Below are 16385 nucleotides of genomic sequence, written 5' to 3'. Positions count from 1 at the left end.
TATCCTAAATTTTAGAGATTATACGTATCTATTTGTCCGTATCAGTGTCTGTGTTTGTGTTACATAACTTTTAACACAATTTTTTTAGTATTTTTGTAAGTTTATATTCATAAAAAAAATGCTCCAGTTTGTGAATTTGACGTGTTATTATTTTTTATTTTAATAAATTTAATCATTCATGAAAAAAAGTGCATAACTAGCCTTTCTTTAACAATACGTGAAGAGAATATTCGTTCTTGGTTCTTGTAAAACTTACTTAACCCCTCACTAATTTTAAAACTACACTGAAGAATTATTCATTACTTTCTTATCATTCCCTTCCGCTTTCAATTTAAGCTTTATATGATATCCTCCTTTACGTACTTTTTATTTTACAAAAATAAAAAATAAACAGTGTATCTCTCTTTCATCGGACATTAATATTTGTTTCATCATATAGTTATTTAAAATATAAAAAAGGTGTTAATAATAATAATAATAAAAGAATATAAAATCATAATACATTAATGAAATAATAAAGAATGTAGTATTATTGATATAGAGTCGGAATTATTATTGTTAAATAGGATATATTATGATATTATAAAACTAAAAAAATAACATGATAAGATAAAAAAAAACAAGATAAAGTAATGATAATAAAGATAGCAATAAAAATGAAAATAGTTATAATAATAATAAATAATAATAATAATGAATAGAAGGAATAAATTTGATAATAATAGTACTAATGATAACCACATTAGTGATAATTAATAATGAAAAGATAAAGACAAGGAGAAGTTATTTACAATGCTACACACCAACTTTATATATGATGGTGAAATGATAATAAATAATAATAATGATGATGAAAAAATTACAATAATAATAATTTTGATAAAAATAATAGTAAAAGTTTTGACCATAATAAAAGTGATGAAAATTGTTTTAAAAAAAATTATTAGAATGACTGTACTAACGTGATTTCTGTTATAACGAAGATGAAAATGATAACAGATATAATGTAGGTAGAGATGGTAAAAAAAAAAAAAGAGATGATGATATAGTATGAGAGTAACGTATTGTTTTCTTACCCAACTCCATCATTCGAATTAGAAATATAACTACGTTAATAGAAAATGATTAATAAAAAGATGAAAAAATATCACGTACTGTTGGTGCACAGGACAATTAATTATAACAGAATATGATAATTATAGCAGCCTTAAATTTTATATCTTGACCACCAAATAAATCTTATGAATTAACTGAGAAGATACATTTAAGTAAGATATATCATTACATTGAGACAAAACAAAATGTAAGATAATTTTCAATTCTATCTTGTATCTATACTATATTATATTATAATGTCTTGATACTATAGTATAGATCATGATAGTTTTCACACTATCATTTTTTTTCATACTCTTACTTAATAATCAATAATATTATCATTTTATCTTAAATTTTTGTTTGTATTTATTTTATTAGTTAAATATAATATATTTTATTGTTAAAATGAGTTATAAGGTGAAAGTAAAAGAAAAAGATGAATGCCAAAGAATTAGTATTGTATAATATAATAGGATACAAATATGCAAATATGATAAGAACAATATAAACATAAATTTTATTTTGTGTGAAAAATGAATAATGGTAGTGATAATGATTATGGTTTGTGGCAAGTATGTGGGCGATGATACCGAAAATAGTAATTACAATAAAAATAAAATAATAAAGATAAAATAAGAATGTAAGTGACAATTAGATTATCAACAATAAAGTAATTATTTTAAAAAATAAATGATAAAAATGTTATTGTTTTAATAATTATGTTGTAATTGTTGTTACTAACAATAATAGTGATATAATAATAATATATATATATATTATTATACCGTTAGAAAATCTACGTTCACGCAATATATTATACTTGTCAAACATACTTAATATATATACACATTTCATATCTAAATAACTAGGTTAAAGTATTATGTCAGACTTAATACAAGATTAATATCATCATAAACATCTTAAAAGTTCAAAACACTCTAAATAGGTTTATTGCATTCAAGTTAATTATGCATTTAATAACAATTAATATTCAAATCACTGTAGATCGAGTCCTAATTTGAGTATTGAAATATCTTTTGCATGTATCTCATCACTGACTAAGATGAGAATTGAAGTAAAAAAATGAACCCATCAGAAATTAACATAAACAAAGATCACAAAGGACTTCTTTCCTACCCATATAAGAACATGTATGATAATAAAAATAACAATGGTGATAATCAAATAAAAGTGCACTAATTGAAAAAATAAGAAAAATATGGAAGTGGAACAAAGTTCATATTAAAATTGCTCAAAAAATAAAACTGAAAAAAAGGAAAATTGGTGCGTTTATTGAATTAAACTATTATGTAATTTTTTTTTAATATTTTGCATGCTTTGTTTCAAGATATACATTATTGAATCATCCTACATTGTGCTATGAAGGAAATTCCTATTCGTTTTTTCTTCAAAATTTTATGAATTAGCTATACATAATATTCTAGTATATTTATTTGATCAAAATTTCATTGAATACATTATTCCTACCTCATTTCGAATCGCAAATATAAAAAGGGTAAATTTTTTAAAAATATAAGTAAATGAGCAAGTGGTGTTTAAAAGTATAACTTGGAAACACACAAAAAAGTTGTGTTAGAAGACTTTGATTTGCCATGTTTTAATGCATGCTTTCATTTTGTTTAACACACGAAGAAGTCAGATGTTTTAAAATGTGATTTTCTTTATTACTAGAAGTCACTCATGTATATATATATAAGTGCACAAAACATATAGAGAAAAGAGGATAGTGACTAGACATAACAAATATTATATGATAATAAACAAATAACCCACTCCCCTTCAAGAAGTTAACCATGTGCCAGAAAAATACCTCCAAGTTTGATGCAACATCTTTCTCGTTCCACCAACCATCTCAAACAACTTTTATAAACACATTCATGATAAATGAAACTATAAATGGTAGAAAGAAAGAAAAGTTATTCCTTTGGAGATGCGATTTGAACCAATAAGAATATGGAATCCACACAACCACACTGTATATTAAGATAAAACAAAAGAAAGAAACAAACTTTAACATCTTTGCTTTTTAAGCAAGTAAAGTTATGAGAGTTGATGCAACATTATTCTCCTCAATCAAACTAATAATTAAATTGACAAGAAGCAAGGTAATCATACCCACAAAGTCCTGTCAATCAGTACTTTTCCTTTTCACAACTTTTCATATAACAAGTTTCTAAAATCTACCTATAAATACACACTTTTATTCTCAATGATGCGACTTCTTCATATATACACATATATAAGAAGGTGAAATCGTACATAAAATCACAACATCTTCATTAAAATTTTAAAAAACTTTGCAAGCTAAATTTTACATTGAAGTCTAATTTTATTTATTTTAAAGCTGTAATTTCAACATGATTTATCTATTTGAATATTTTTTACAAAATTTATTATGATAAATTTTAAAAAAACTACTCCATAATATACTTTCTTTGTGTCCGGACTAATCATATGTTTTATACATCATGGTTTAAAGAGTATATTCAATATTTTTTTTAAAAAAAACTTCTATTAGTAAAAACATTATTTTAACAAGTCTTATAAATATAATTTTAAATTAAAAAATATTATATAGAATTTTTCTAAATTAATATTTACAAGTTTTACAATTAGAATACTATTTGTAATAATGAGGAATTTGTATACGAAACTTTTATCTATCTTAATTTTTAAAAAAATCATAATTCTAAAGTTAAACCTATTTATTATGATGCATGAGAAGAGTAAAATTCAGCAGCGGAGGCTAAAAAGCTGGAGGAAGAGGGAATGGGAAATGAATTTTTTTGTCAGAGCATTTTTTTAAATGATTAATGATATTTTGACACCCTACTCCACTTTACACTTATAATAAAATATTAATATTTATAATAAAAGAAATTAAAAAAATAAAACAATGTTTTTAATAAAAATATAGACAAAATGTAAAATATTTAAATAATTTTTAAAATTAAAATAATTAAAATATGAATATCTAGTGGAGTGTAGGGCGGAACAATGGGATAAAAAAAATCATTTTTCTTTTTAAATTTCACATTCCTCCTCCCACTTTTCCTTGTCTCCTCTTTTCACTTTCTTTCTCTTTCAATTTCATCTTCTTTCCTAACCATAAAACTTGTATTGATTTGATGTTACTTAAACTTTAAACAATAAAATAAGTTTTTTATTGACAAAATATTTGACTAGATACACTTTTACCAATCAGATTATGCTCTTTTAAAAGCATTTACGTATTATAACTTAAAATAAAACTAAAATAACAAACCAGGTGAATGTTTTTTAATTCTTATTGTTGGCAGAAAAAAATTAAGTGGATAAAAATAGAAAAGAAAGAAAGAGGTGATAAGTCTGATGAATTTTAAGGATAGTAATGGTGTTACCGAAGAAAGTGTAGGATAACAAGACTATAGAAAGACGAAGAAGGTTAGAGTCAGATATGAAAAAAAAGGCAAATAAATGACAAATTTCATGGGAGTTAAAACCCTAACCAGTGTGCACACGGAAGAAGAAAGTGTGTAATTAGCGTTTTGATGACACACGTAGGTGTAAAATGGGGGAGTGTAGATAGTAATTTCAAACCTGAATTGAGCAGAACGATTTGAACAAATTGGGCCGAAAGGCGGAGTCCAGTTGAGATTGCTGCAACGTCATCGTGCACATATCTGTTGGAGAGGACAAAGATTATGCGGGAGAAAATTAAGCGGAAAACAGAAATAGAAGTGTGAGAAGAGAAGAGAAGAGAAGAGAAGAGAAGAAAAGAGAAGAGAGGCAGAGAGTGTGATAATTGTGATCGAGTTGAAATCAATCAAAGATGCTCCGAACATGCATACGCATGTGTGGAAGCAGATCAGAGACAGAGAAGGTGGGAGAGTGCATGCGAACCATTTCGCCAATAGCATAAAATCCTATCGCACTTCGCAGCTCCAATTAGCGAATCACAAAGACATCGTGTCCCCTCACAAGGGCGCTATCAACTCCCTTCAGGTACATACTCCAACTCACTCTCCTTCCACCGTCAATTCAAATCCCCACCTCCTTTCCACGCTTTCCAATTTCACCGTCAAATCAGATTGATTCGACAGAGGGAAGGTATCTGCTCTCCGCCGCCTCCGATGCCTCGGTAGCCGTCTACGACGTTCAACGATCCGCCTCCGCCGCTTCCGAAGCAGCGGCCGCCTTCTCCAAACACAGGTGCTTATTTGTCGTTGACAAGCAGCACCGACAGGCCCACAAATATGCCGTCTCCACAGCCATATGGTATCCCATTGACACCGGTTTGTTCGTCACTGGCTCATACGATCACCACATTAATGTTTGGGATACCAATACCACCCAGGTCACTATCATATTTTCGCTTTTAATCTATTTAATTGCAATGCACTTATTTAAACGGCATATTGGCTGCTAGTACTGATGCTTCTACTGCACACGATTTTGTAATAATCATTTTAAAAGTTGATATTTAATAGGCTCAGAGTGTATGTATGGAAACTAAACTCTTAATTTAAATTAACTTGTTCACTGAATTGTGCAGGTGGTGGTGAACTTCAAAATGCCGGGAAAGGTGCATAGGACTGCAATGTCCAATTTGTCAACTTCTCACATGCTTATCGCTGCTGGCACTGAGGATGTCCAAGTTCGCCTCTGTGATATTGCTTCCGGGGCTTTTGCTCACACTTTGTCCGGTCACCGTGGTATGTCAAGACTTTTATCTTTTATTATTCCTTCTTCTTAGTTTATTAATTTACGCATGGCTTGTTGGCTTTCTGGTTATAATTTATTTGACTGAGGTTCAGTTGTGGATCATTTGGTTATCACTTGTGTAAACTTACATGTTTGTACGGTATGGTATGGTTCTGTTGCGTGCTTCTTACAGGAAGTATTAACATATGCTGTCGGCCAAATGATTTCGCAATTTAGATCTAATGTTGCGCCAGAAAGTAGATAGATTTCTGAGTGCTTATTGAAAGAAGGTTTTGTGTCAAATGTTTTCTGTGATGACAGATGGTGTAATGACTGTTGAATGGTCTAATTCAAGTGAATGGGTATTGGTTACCGGGGGATGTGATGGTGCAATACGATTTTGGGACATCAGGCGTGCTGGCTGTTTCCAAGTTTTAGATCAATCTCAGACTCAGTTTGGAAGGCGCCCACCTATACTCAAACGGTCCACGATAACTAAGGTTTTAATTTTTTTTTCTATTTTCTTCTTTTAAGATTAGCATTTCCTTGTGTTATTGCAGGTCATGAATGTTTTAATATGGTTGCTGAAATATATCTAGTTTTGTTTTTTTGAGTATTTATGGTTTTCTTATAATCCCAAAGCCTTATCACTCACAGGATTCAAGTACAAAAATGCGAGGTGCCCAAAAGAAACATGCTAATGGAAGTGGTAGCAGACAACATCCAATTGGCAGAGTTCCATCCAAGGGACCAATGAAGCAGAGGTTACATCCTGGAATGCTGTCTACCCAGGATCGGGCGACTGCTCATTATGGTGCTGTGACAGGGTTAAAGGCAACAGAGGATGGCATGTATCTACTAAGTGCAGGTTGTTCATTAGTTATTTGATAGTAGATTTGTAGGAATTATCCACGCAATAATGATTTGATATGGGACTCTGTATTAAACTGTTTCTCACAATTTGTTAAAATTCTGTTCGTATGTAAATTCTTTCTATCCGTATTATGTGCTGCTGCATGACAGGGTCTGATTCAAGATTAAGGTTGTGGGATGTTCAATCTGGTTGCGACACACTTGTGAACTTTGAAACAGTTCGTCTGCAAATAAATAAACCTCTTCAATTAGCCACCACTCAAGATTCAACCCTTGTTTTTGTTCCGTGCATGAGATCTGTGAAAGTATGTCTCTCCTGTGTATTATTTAGATGTACAAATGCAATGAGGAACACTGATCTTTGTTTTGAATTATTTAGGCATTTGACATGTGGTCTGGGAACACCTACACAATATTACGTGGCCACTATGAATGTGTGAACTGTTGCTGGTTTAATCAACAAGATCAGGTATGTTCATGTCCAAGAGGTGGTGGTCTGTTTTCTTTTCCTATTCTTTTTTAATCAGTCTATCTGGTTGGTTACATTGTCCAGACTCCCAGGATAATATGTAAATTTCTTATAATTTTTATTAATTATCTCAACAGCAAAGCTCTCATTAATTAGTCCATTCAAAATAACCCAAACTTCCATGCACTATTTAATGATTTTCCTTGTTGTCACAGGAACTGTACACTGGTGGAAATGATAGACAAATTCTAATCTGGTCACCTGCTAGATCAATTGATGTACACATTTTGAATCAATGTTGTTGGTGTTGTGATTGTCATGCATATATGCTAGAGAGACTTCCATTTTGTCTTTGTCTGACCTCATTGAAATAAATTGCAGGGTGAAGGACCTGCTGAGGATCAGGATAGCTGGAGTAGTTGAATCTTGCCTCCATATGTGTAACAACTTTCTCTTGTTCATCTTCTTCTGCCCCTTCTGATATATGCTTGTGAGATTTGTAGAGGTAGGCTTGTTCTGATTTTGGTGAAACGTTTTAAAACACAAAAACTGTATACTAGTAGCCATTATTTGTGTAGAATATAACTTTTTGTGTCACCTTTTATCATTTCATCAGTGTAAATTGAATTGTCTCCTTGTTGTAAGTTGCAGTATAAACTCATTTTTCATTTTTCATAATGTTTTTTTAATAAAATGTTGTGTACATATGTGCGGACTCAAACCTTTATATTGTTCCAGCTGATAGTATCTTACTAGAAGAAAAAAAAAGGCTTCATCAATTAAGCCCTTGAAAAAAGAAAAATGTCAATAACCATGTAATTGTTTAATAATTTATCTGATAGTTTTATGATAGATAATAGTTCTTTATTGGACGCCAGCTTGAAATATTTGCGCACTGAGAAACTGAGTGGTAACTCTGCAAGTCTAAGGATTATGATTCGATTCAAGCGAGCATGGCTAAAGGGATAAAAAAGGACGCAACATCAACTAGTGAATAGTATTGTCTGTTGCTGTTCGCATCACAGTATTTCAAATACATGAATGCATTTACTGTTAGGAAACTCCCATTTCTTAATATATACTTCAGATATTTAATTTGTCATGCATAACTTTTAGTGATGTTAGGTAACCCATAGACTTCCCACATTGATGTGGATTTGATGACTAAATAATTGTATTTTTCCATTTTGTAAATTCTAGAAATTCCAATTGGTCAATATATAAATTGATTAAGGGTCTCAATATATCAAGTTATAATATGATATTGAGTAGCTATGAACAATTTTTTTTTAACAAATACATACACCTTTGATTTTTTTTTATCTCTTTCTTCTTAATAGATCATATTTCTTTTGAAACGTCTCACTTCTTTTTTTATTCTTTCTCTAGGTGTTGGTTGACATTTTACGTGACATTTTCCAATAATTTTGGGTCTCCGTAGGATAAAGGAAGGTCCTCACAGAAGAATTATGACGATTTTGGTTAACAAAGACATTCACTTAAGTGATCAATTAGTGTAAAGAGTTCACAACAATTTTGCTATCAATTAAAATAGATCCAAGTAAATGCCTAAATCTCTAAATTATTGATAATTTGGCCTGATCCTCTTGCTATTTCATTTTAAGGATAACAAGGTGTGTTACCTAGATTACATATTATGTATAAGAAGGTTCCCAGCAGTTATTATAGACATTAGGGATGTAAATTAAAGACAGATATTAACAGCAAATGCACTGCGTTCCAGTGTAATAGTGTCATGTCAATGTTTTCAAGTTACTATCAATGCTTAATACATGCAATATTGGATCATATATAACAGCATTTCTATTACAAGATATCGTAGTCAAAGGTCTTAAATTAAATCTAATGTAGGAATCTTTATAAGAAATTTTATAAAAACGTATTGTCGTGGCATTGAAAAAGTTTTAAATTTAAGATATTGGATTTTTAAGAATAAAAAATAACTATAAATCTTATCACAACTAAATTTTTTAAATTGTAAAGAGATAACATTTTTTTTATAATTAAAGTTGTTTAGAAAGTAATATATAACACTTCTCTTAAGATAAAGGATATAGATTATATAGTATAAATTAGGTTTGAGTTGTTAAGAGCTTTGTAAAATGATTGAATTTAATGAATTAAGTACAAATTTCCTTAGACAATAATTTTTCTTGAATAAAATAACAGAATTTTCATTTTTTGTTCTTTTCGTGAAACATAGAATTGAAGTATTGTGAAAATCTATTCATTATGACAATACATCCTCCTTTACTAGATTTCACAAAATTTCAGTTTTTAAATATTCATACCAATTCACAAGTGAATCATATCATCATTTTATATTGAATTTCAACACTAGATCAAACAACGGTATTTTGGTATATTGTTATTTGCTTTTGCAAGAAAAGATATCCCCTCAAATAAAGACACAATATCCTATGAAAAAATTTGCCCATTTAACATTAAAATACCAAAGATAGGTACTTTCTCTATCTTCATATGGTAAACCTTGTCCAGAAGTCTTTTTTGAGGCATTTGAGGATGAGAATGATAATATTCCATTGATAAATTCAAGAAATCTACATATGACATGAATTTAGAATCAATGATTCATGTTTCTGTCAAGATATTTAATGCATATTTTGTTGTTGGTGTGGAGAAAAGAGAAAAATTATTGGAGGTGAACTAGTGCACATATAACAATGGTTATACTCAAAACCTTGATCACAAGTAACTTATAAGATTAATTACTAATATGACTATCATTATCGTAACTTATGGCAGCGATTCCGACCTTAGTAGGTCCAAATCAATAAATAATAATGTGAGAGACATTATAATTATCATTATAACAATCATTATTATTATTTTTATTATTTTTATTACTATGACTTTAATTTTGGATTCCTAAAATTTAGCTAGAAATTCATTAAAGAGGATGTTGCGTTGGCAGTGAAAGATTTTCAGGCAAATGGTAAATGGTCCTAAGATCAAATGCGTCTTTTTTATGCTTGATTCCTAAAATTTTTTTGTATGCTCTTGATTTTACATACCAAACAAATTAATGATGTCTTTCACAAGGAAATGGTTGGTGTCACAAAAACAAAATTCTATGGTAGAGGTATGGATATATTATGTACATGTTCATAATGCACCGGTGAGAAAAGTTGAGAGAATTATCCTTATCCTTAGTTTTAACCGTCTTGTTGAAGTTATTTATATTAAGACTTTTTCATTATATGTATTGACCAAGTCGGTATAAGTTATATCAATACATCATAATTTAATTAGCTTATATTTCAAAATTTATCCAAACTATATATTAATTTCATTTACAACTAATAGGATGTAGGAGTTAGTGTTTTTTCATTCCTTTCTAATTTTTTTTATTTAATTTAAAACTAATGAATTGTTGGAAATAACAATCTTAGAAAAAATCATCATTATTAAATAGCTATAAATGGGAAAAAAAATATTATGTACAACCTAATCAACGTAAATTAATGTTAAAAATAAAATAAATATAATATTCTATTTTGGAAATATCAACTAATCTTAAATTTAAATACCTAATGAAATATGTTTGAAACTATAAACAAAATTTTAGTCTCTTGAACCAACAAAGAGTATACAGAACGGTTGTATTTCACGTGGTGATCTATGCTCCTACCCTTCCCTACACCAATCAACATTAAACCTGAAAATTGCCCTGAAGCAGTGACGCAATGGTACTATGTTAAACATTTAGTATTGCTATACTAAAAACTAGGGTTGCCATAAAAAAATTTATGCCTTCATTCATATTGGTTAGTTCCTATACGACGACTTAAGGGTCATGGCCTTACAAGTAAAGCAACTGCGTATAATATTGCGTAAAATAATTGCATATAATAATTGCGTATAATTTGATAATTATTATTTTCTTAATACATCACGGTCAAATAACAGAAGAAAGTGGAACAGGAATTCTTACCAGCCAAGAAACATCTATGTTCTTTATTACAACGCAAAGTCAGGTAAAGGCTGCATCAAAGAAAACGGAGATTGTAATGAAACCTTCAAAATCTTTAAGAAAACAACTCTCCATCCCCAATACCCTACGTCTTTACAACCAAAAAAGTAAACAAGAGAATCCAGAAAGAGAACGTCTTCTCAACCAAAAAAAAAGGAAAGAAAAGAATTCAAAAAGAGAAGCGGTGTCCTCTAATTTGTTTTGAATCGAGTTAAGCTTGGATGGTGTGATCATCTCTTGGATGGTGGTTTGGGAGCTAGGATAACAATGAAAGCACCAAAATGTTAGAACTTTGTTACTGCTATACTAAAAAGTAGCACAAATTTTTTGTCTTCATTCATATTGCTTAGTCCTATATAAGGACTTAAGGGCCATGGGCCAGGAAGCACACCAGCAGCGTGCGTTGCGTGATTCTACTGTGTTTTTTGCACTTGACTGGGTGGACAGTTGACCGGAAGAGAACTTCGATTCGCCCGGCCAGCAGGCGGGCGGCGTGAAGTAAAGATGAAACTGGAAAATAACATACTAAATAAAATGACAAAAAAAAAAGCATGGGCTTAATCCAAAATCTTTCACCCAATTGGGTTGTTTTTTTTGGGTCTTGTGCTTATGTAATTACTCATTCTAACCTACTACCTCACATCATATAAGAAATGATATAAGATTGTACGTAAAATGAAGAAGATCTCTTATTTTATAAGACCATGTACAATATATGAATACTCCTCCAAATCATAAGTTAATTAGGTAGAGATCCACTAATCATGGATTCTATTATTATTAAATTAATTGCATATCATTGCGTATAATATTACGTAATTTGATAATTATTATTTCTTTAATACATTACTGCCAAATAACTGGAGAAAGTGGAGTATGAACTTTCCTTACAAGCCACGTTTTGTTGAAAAATTTGGTATGCTGAAAAGAAAGAAAAATGGGAACGAAGAGGGCATCCATCACACAAGACTAGTTCACCACCGTAACGACAAACGACATACAAATGTTATCATTTCGATAACCACCGACACCCACTTCCTCTTCTTCCACAAATCCGTTTTGCTGAGAACTCAACTTGCTTTCGTTTTGAATCAAAACTTCAACTCCATCTAAAATAAGATAATCTTCACAGTCTCTATTGCAGAACCAATTCCCTTTACCAACATCGTCTTCTTCCTTTTCCATCTCGATATGTACTGGTGCTGGAGCTTTTAAACGCCCAATATGTATTTCCCTCACACTGATGACAAATTAAAACACTTGTTCACACCCACATTATGAGCACAATCATCTTTGCATCTAGGTCGCCTGCATATTTTGCAAAAACAAACACGACATAACCAATCACCATCAGGAACATGGGTTAAACCTAAACACCTTAGGTGGAATGAAGAGGGGCATCCATCACACACCACTAGTTCACCACCGTAACGACAAACGACACAAATGTTATCATTTCGATAACCACAGTCACCCATCTCCTCTTCTTCCACACACCCGTTTTGCTGAGAAAACATGACTTGTTTTTGACAATCTAACAATGATCTTCCATCTTCCAAGAAAATGCTTGAATTTGGTTTGTGGTGTTGTAAAGACTCAGAATCTAGTGTCTCACTTTCTTGCCTCATTTTTATGATTAACCGCGCAGACTTACCTCTTCTACCAATATATAGAAGTGTATGGAGACTTTCTCCCTCCAAATTATAAATTAATTATGTAATAATACACTAATCGTGAGATTCTATCATTATTAAATTAATTGCATATAATTGCGTACAATATCGTACAATAATTACATATAATTTGAAAGTAGGTGAGACTTATCTGAAAGTTTCATCTTGACAAAATCAAATGATTTTGTCCAAGTGTCTATCGCATTGTACGAGGAAGGCAGAACCAACCTCTCCACCCCCAAGTAGGTTAACAGTTTTTCAATCTCATTCATCAAGATGGCACACATCCCTTGTCTTCTACCGCAACCCTCTTACCAAAAATCCTTACAGTAGCAACAGAAACCACCTCCTTATCCTCTCGAGAACCACAGTATAAAAACCACGATAATTCAAGCACAACGTCAGTTATCACATCTATACCAGAAAAAAACATCAATGACTGGATCGAAACTCCCATGTGTTGAAAATTATGTTTTTTAACTGCAAATAAATGCACATAAGTGCAAGTGATATTTTATGATTCTGTTTTAACGGTTGATTTAATATTTCTAGGTAACTGCTCATTAAATTAGTTAAGAGTTTGTTACGTACTATAAATGTAATTGTTAGCAAACATAATAAAATATCTTCCTCTTTCCTCTGATTTATTAAAAAAAAAACGAACACCATGCAATACATCAAGAGCTGCACTCAACTTACTTTCGTTTTGGCTCAAACCTTCAACTCCATCCAAGTAAGATAATCTTCTCCATCCCTTTTCATCGCCTTCAACAACGTAAGATTATATGAAGCAACATCAATAGTTTTTCCAAAAGCTCATGCAGAAAAATATCTCTACTGCAGAACCAATTCCTTTACCAACATCGTCTTTTTTGTTTTCCATCTTGGTATATGCTGGTGCTTTTAAGCACTCAATATGTTATTCTCCCTCACACTGATGACAAACTAAAACAGTATGAGCACAGTCATCTGGTGAAACCAAGAGGGCATCCATCACACAACACTAGTTCACCACCGTAACTACAAACAGCACAAATATTATCATTTCGATAACCATAGTCACCCATCTCCTCTTCTTCCACAAACCAGTTTTGCTGAGAACTCATGACCTCTTTTTGACAATCTAACAATGACCTTCCATCTTTCAAGAAAATGTTTGAATTTGGTCTGTGGTAATCTAGTGTCTCACTCTTTTGCCTCATTTTTTTAATTGACCGCACGGACTTACCTCTTCTACCAGTCATAGGAGTAAAGCCTTCTCCTAATTCATCATTATTATCATCCTTTTCCTTTACTTGCACAACCTGATTCTCTTTGTAGATTCTCTTGTTTCCTTTTTTGGTTGAAACAAAAACTTTGTTTTCTCGAAGATTTTGAGGGTTTTCTTTGCAACCGTCTTCTTCGATGCAGCCTTTACATGCCCTTAACAGATAAATGTAATTCTTGCCACTAGGTGATGTGTAACGCAACTCTCAAAATTTCCAACCCAGATAAAGAAGATGTTTATTGGCGTGTAAGGAGAGTTCCCTGCGCAATGTACTCTTTCTCCTGTTATTTGGTAGTGATGTGAGGTAGTACCATTGCATCACCTTCAAGGAAATATTCAGGTTCAATGTTGATTGGTGGAGGCAGAAGGTTTGGAGCCATAGATCACCACCGTGAGAGGGAAGACAGCAGTACACTCTTAATCTTCGTGTAATCTAAAAAACCTTAATTTTGTTTTGTGGTTCACATACCAAGGGACTAATATTTTGTTGGAAAATATTTTAACACCCTCTATGCCTTACACACTATTGACACTGCACTTGGCTCTGAATGGTGATGTGGCAAAGGGTATTATTGTAAAGTCAGGGTTGGTGATCTAGCAAGGATAATTTTGTAACATTTGTAATTATTGGTGGAATAATTTTTGGGAAAGGTTTTCGTAAGGATTAAAATTTGGCTTTAAGAGAGAGCGCGCGGGAGTAGGGTTTGAGAACGGAGTGAGAATTTGGACTTTGTCATGACGGCGGTGTTGGAATCGGGCGGTTGCTGGTGCGGTGGGTAAGCGAAGTGTTAGAACGAAGAAACCAGGTTTGTTGATATGTAAGTGGCATTCGTCGGAGGGTTTAGGGTGTTCATGGGGGTAAGCGTCATTCGTCGGAGGGTTTAGGGTATTCGTCGGAGAGTAAGCGGCAAAATGTTGAAATAAAACGCAAACCGAAATCGAACGTTAATGAATTGTTGATTTGTTGTTGTGTGCATTAATGGTTGTTTGTTGGACCATGGTAGGATCGTGGGTGGGAGTGGGTTTGAGTTTGTGGCACATGTTCATGCTGTGAATAGGTAACCAGTTTTTTGAACTTGGATAATCACTTTTCCGGTTCAGCGAACTCCAAAAAAAGACAAGGCAGCGACAATTAATTTCACCTACATTTGAAATGTTACCGCGGTTATCACTACCAACTGCGATAAAACACCAGTTTTTTGAACCTGGGTAACCACTTTTCCCGTTCACCTACATTTGAAATGTTACAGCGGTTATCACTACCAACTGCTGTAAAGCACCATTGTGGGTGAGATTGAGTTTGGTTTTGTGGCACATGTCCATCCTGTGTATAGGTAAACCAGTTTTTTGAACTTGGGTAACCACTTTTTTGAACCTGGGTAACCACTTTTCCCATTCAGCGAACTCCAAAAAGAAACAAGGTAGCGACAATTAATTTCACCTACATTTGAAATGTTACAACGGTTATCACTGCCAACCGCTGTAAAACACTCCACTGAAAACTTTTGTCATGTCGACACCAAAATTATTTGTCGTGTCACCACCACGACGCCATGCCTATGCCACTTGTGCAGCGTCAAAAGTAAGTGTGTAGGGTGCAGAGAGTGTTAATACATCGGGACCCTATTTTGTTTTATTTTGATTGTTTCAAAAAGATTTCATTAAGTCTTTTTAAAATTTAAATTTAAGATTACTCCATATTTTCAAGATAGAATATTATATTTATTTTATTTTTAACATTAATTTGACTTGATTAAGTTGTATAGAATATTTTCTCCCATTAGTTTCAAAATAAAGAAAATAATAAAAATTTAGAAAGGAATGAGAAACACTTATGCAGATAAAAAGACAAACCAGTATGCATAATTTTTTTTTATGTTCCTAATTTTATTTTCTGCATATATAACTTTATTTTCTTTTGATTAATTTTTATTTATTTATTATAATTTTAAAAAAATGAAAAATAAAATAAAATAAGTGTACTATTCAGCATATTTTTTTTATTTTATAAAAAAATAATTAAAAAAATATAATATTCACTTTATTTATTTTCTTTAAATTGTTTTTATTTTATTTTCTATATCTCTTATTTTTATTGTGTTTTGATTTGTTTTTATTTTTTTTTTCTTTATATCTTTTATCTTTATTTGATTTTGTTTTGTTTTTTATTTTATCTTCATATATCTCTTTTCTTATTTGTTTTGATTTTCTTTCTTTATATCTTTTATCTTTTCTTTATATATTTTATCTTGATCTTATTTTGTTTTTATCTTTATTTTATATTTT

The 16385-nt window shown here is 31.3% G+C and overlaps 1 protein-coding gene and 1 pseudogene across 6 annotated transcripts; one reads left to right on the top strand and one right to left on the bottom strand.

Annotated features, from left to right (window-relative positions):
- The first annotated feature begins 4751 nt into the window (after positions 1 to 4751).
- On the top strand, positions 4752 to 7851 carry ATCSA-1 (Transducin/WD40 repeat-like superfamily protein). Of its 6 annotated transcripts, none has more exons than XM_068626450.2 (9): positions 4752 to 5103; positions 5189 to 5455; positions 5654 to 5813; positions 6124 to 6302; positions 6460 to 6670; positions 6826 to 6980; positions 7055 to 7144; positions 7360 to 7422; positions 7526 to 7851. In XM_068626450.2, exons 1-9 carry the CDS (start codon positions 4942 to 4944, stop codon positions 7565 to 7567), a joined length of 1329 nt encoding a protein of 442 aa, XP_068482551.1. In that variant the 5' UTR covers positions 4752 to 4941; the 3' UTR covers positions 7568 to 7851. The 6 variants fall into 6 exon arrangements, with proteins under 6 accessions (XP_068482551.1, XP_068482553.1, XP_068482550.1 ...); XM_068626452.2 differs by having other exon boundaries at positions 7360 to 7441; XM_068626449.2 differs by having other exon boundaries at positions 6445 to 6670.
- A 5252-nt stretch (positions 7852 to 13103) lies between these two features.
- LOC150025183 (increased DNA methylation 1-like) lies at positions 13104 to 14479 on the bottom strand (annotated as a pseudogene).
- Positions 14480 to 16385: the final 1906 nt, after the last annotated feature.

The sequence above is a fragment of the Phaseolus vulgaris genome, chromosome 9, assembly GCF_051622355.1.
Source record: "Phaseolus vulgaris cultivar YP4 chromosome 9, ASM5162235v1, whole genome shotgun sequence".
NCBI classification, from domain to species: domain Eukaryota; kingdom Viridiplantae; phylum Streptophyta; class Magnoliopsida; order Fabales; family Fabaceae; genus Phaseolus; species Phaseolus vulgaris.
Note: the sequence above shows the minus strand (reverse complement) of the source record. Positions and strands in the feature narration are given on the sequence as shown.

Excerpts from the sequence above, each read along its gene's own strand:
- ATCSA-1 (XM_068626449.2), top strand. The coding sequence starts at position 4,942 with ATGCATACGCATGTGTGGAAGCAGATCAGAGACAGAGAAGGTGGGAGA. Across the intron at positions 5,104-5,188 it reads GCGCTATCAACTCCCTTCAG|ATTGATTCGACAGAGGGAAG; the intron begins GTACATACTCCA and ends CCGTCAAATCAG. Across the intron at positions 7,423-7,525 it reads CACCTGCTAGATCAATTGAT|GGTGAAGGACCTGCTGAGGA; the intron begins GTACACATTTTG and ends AATAAATTGCAG.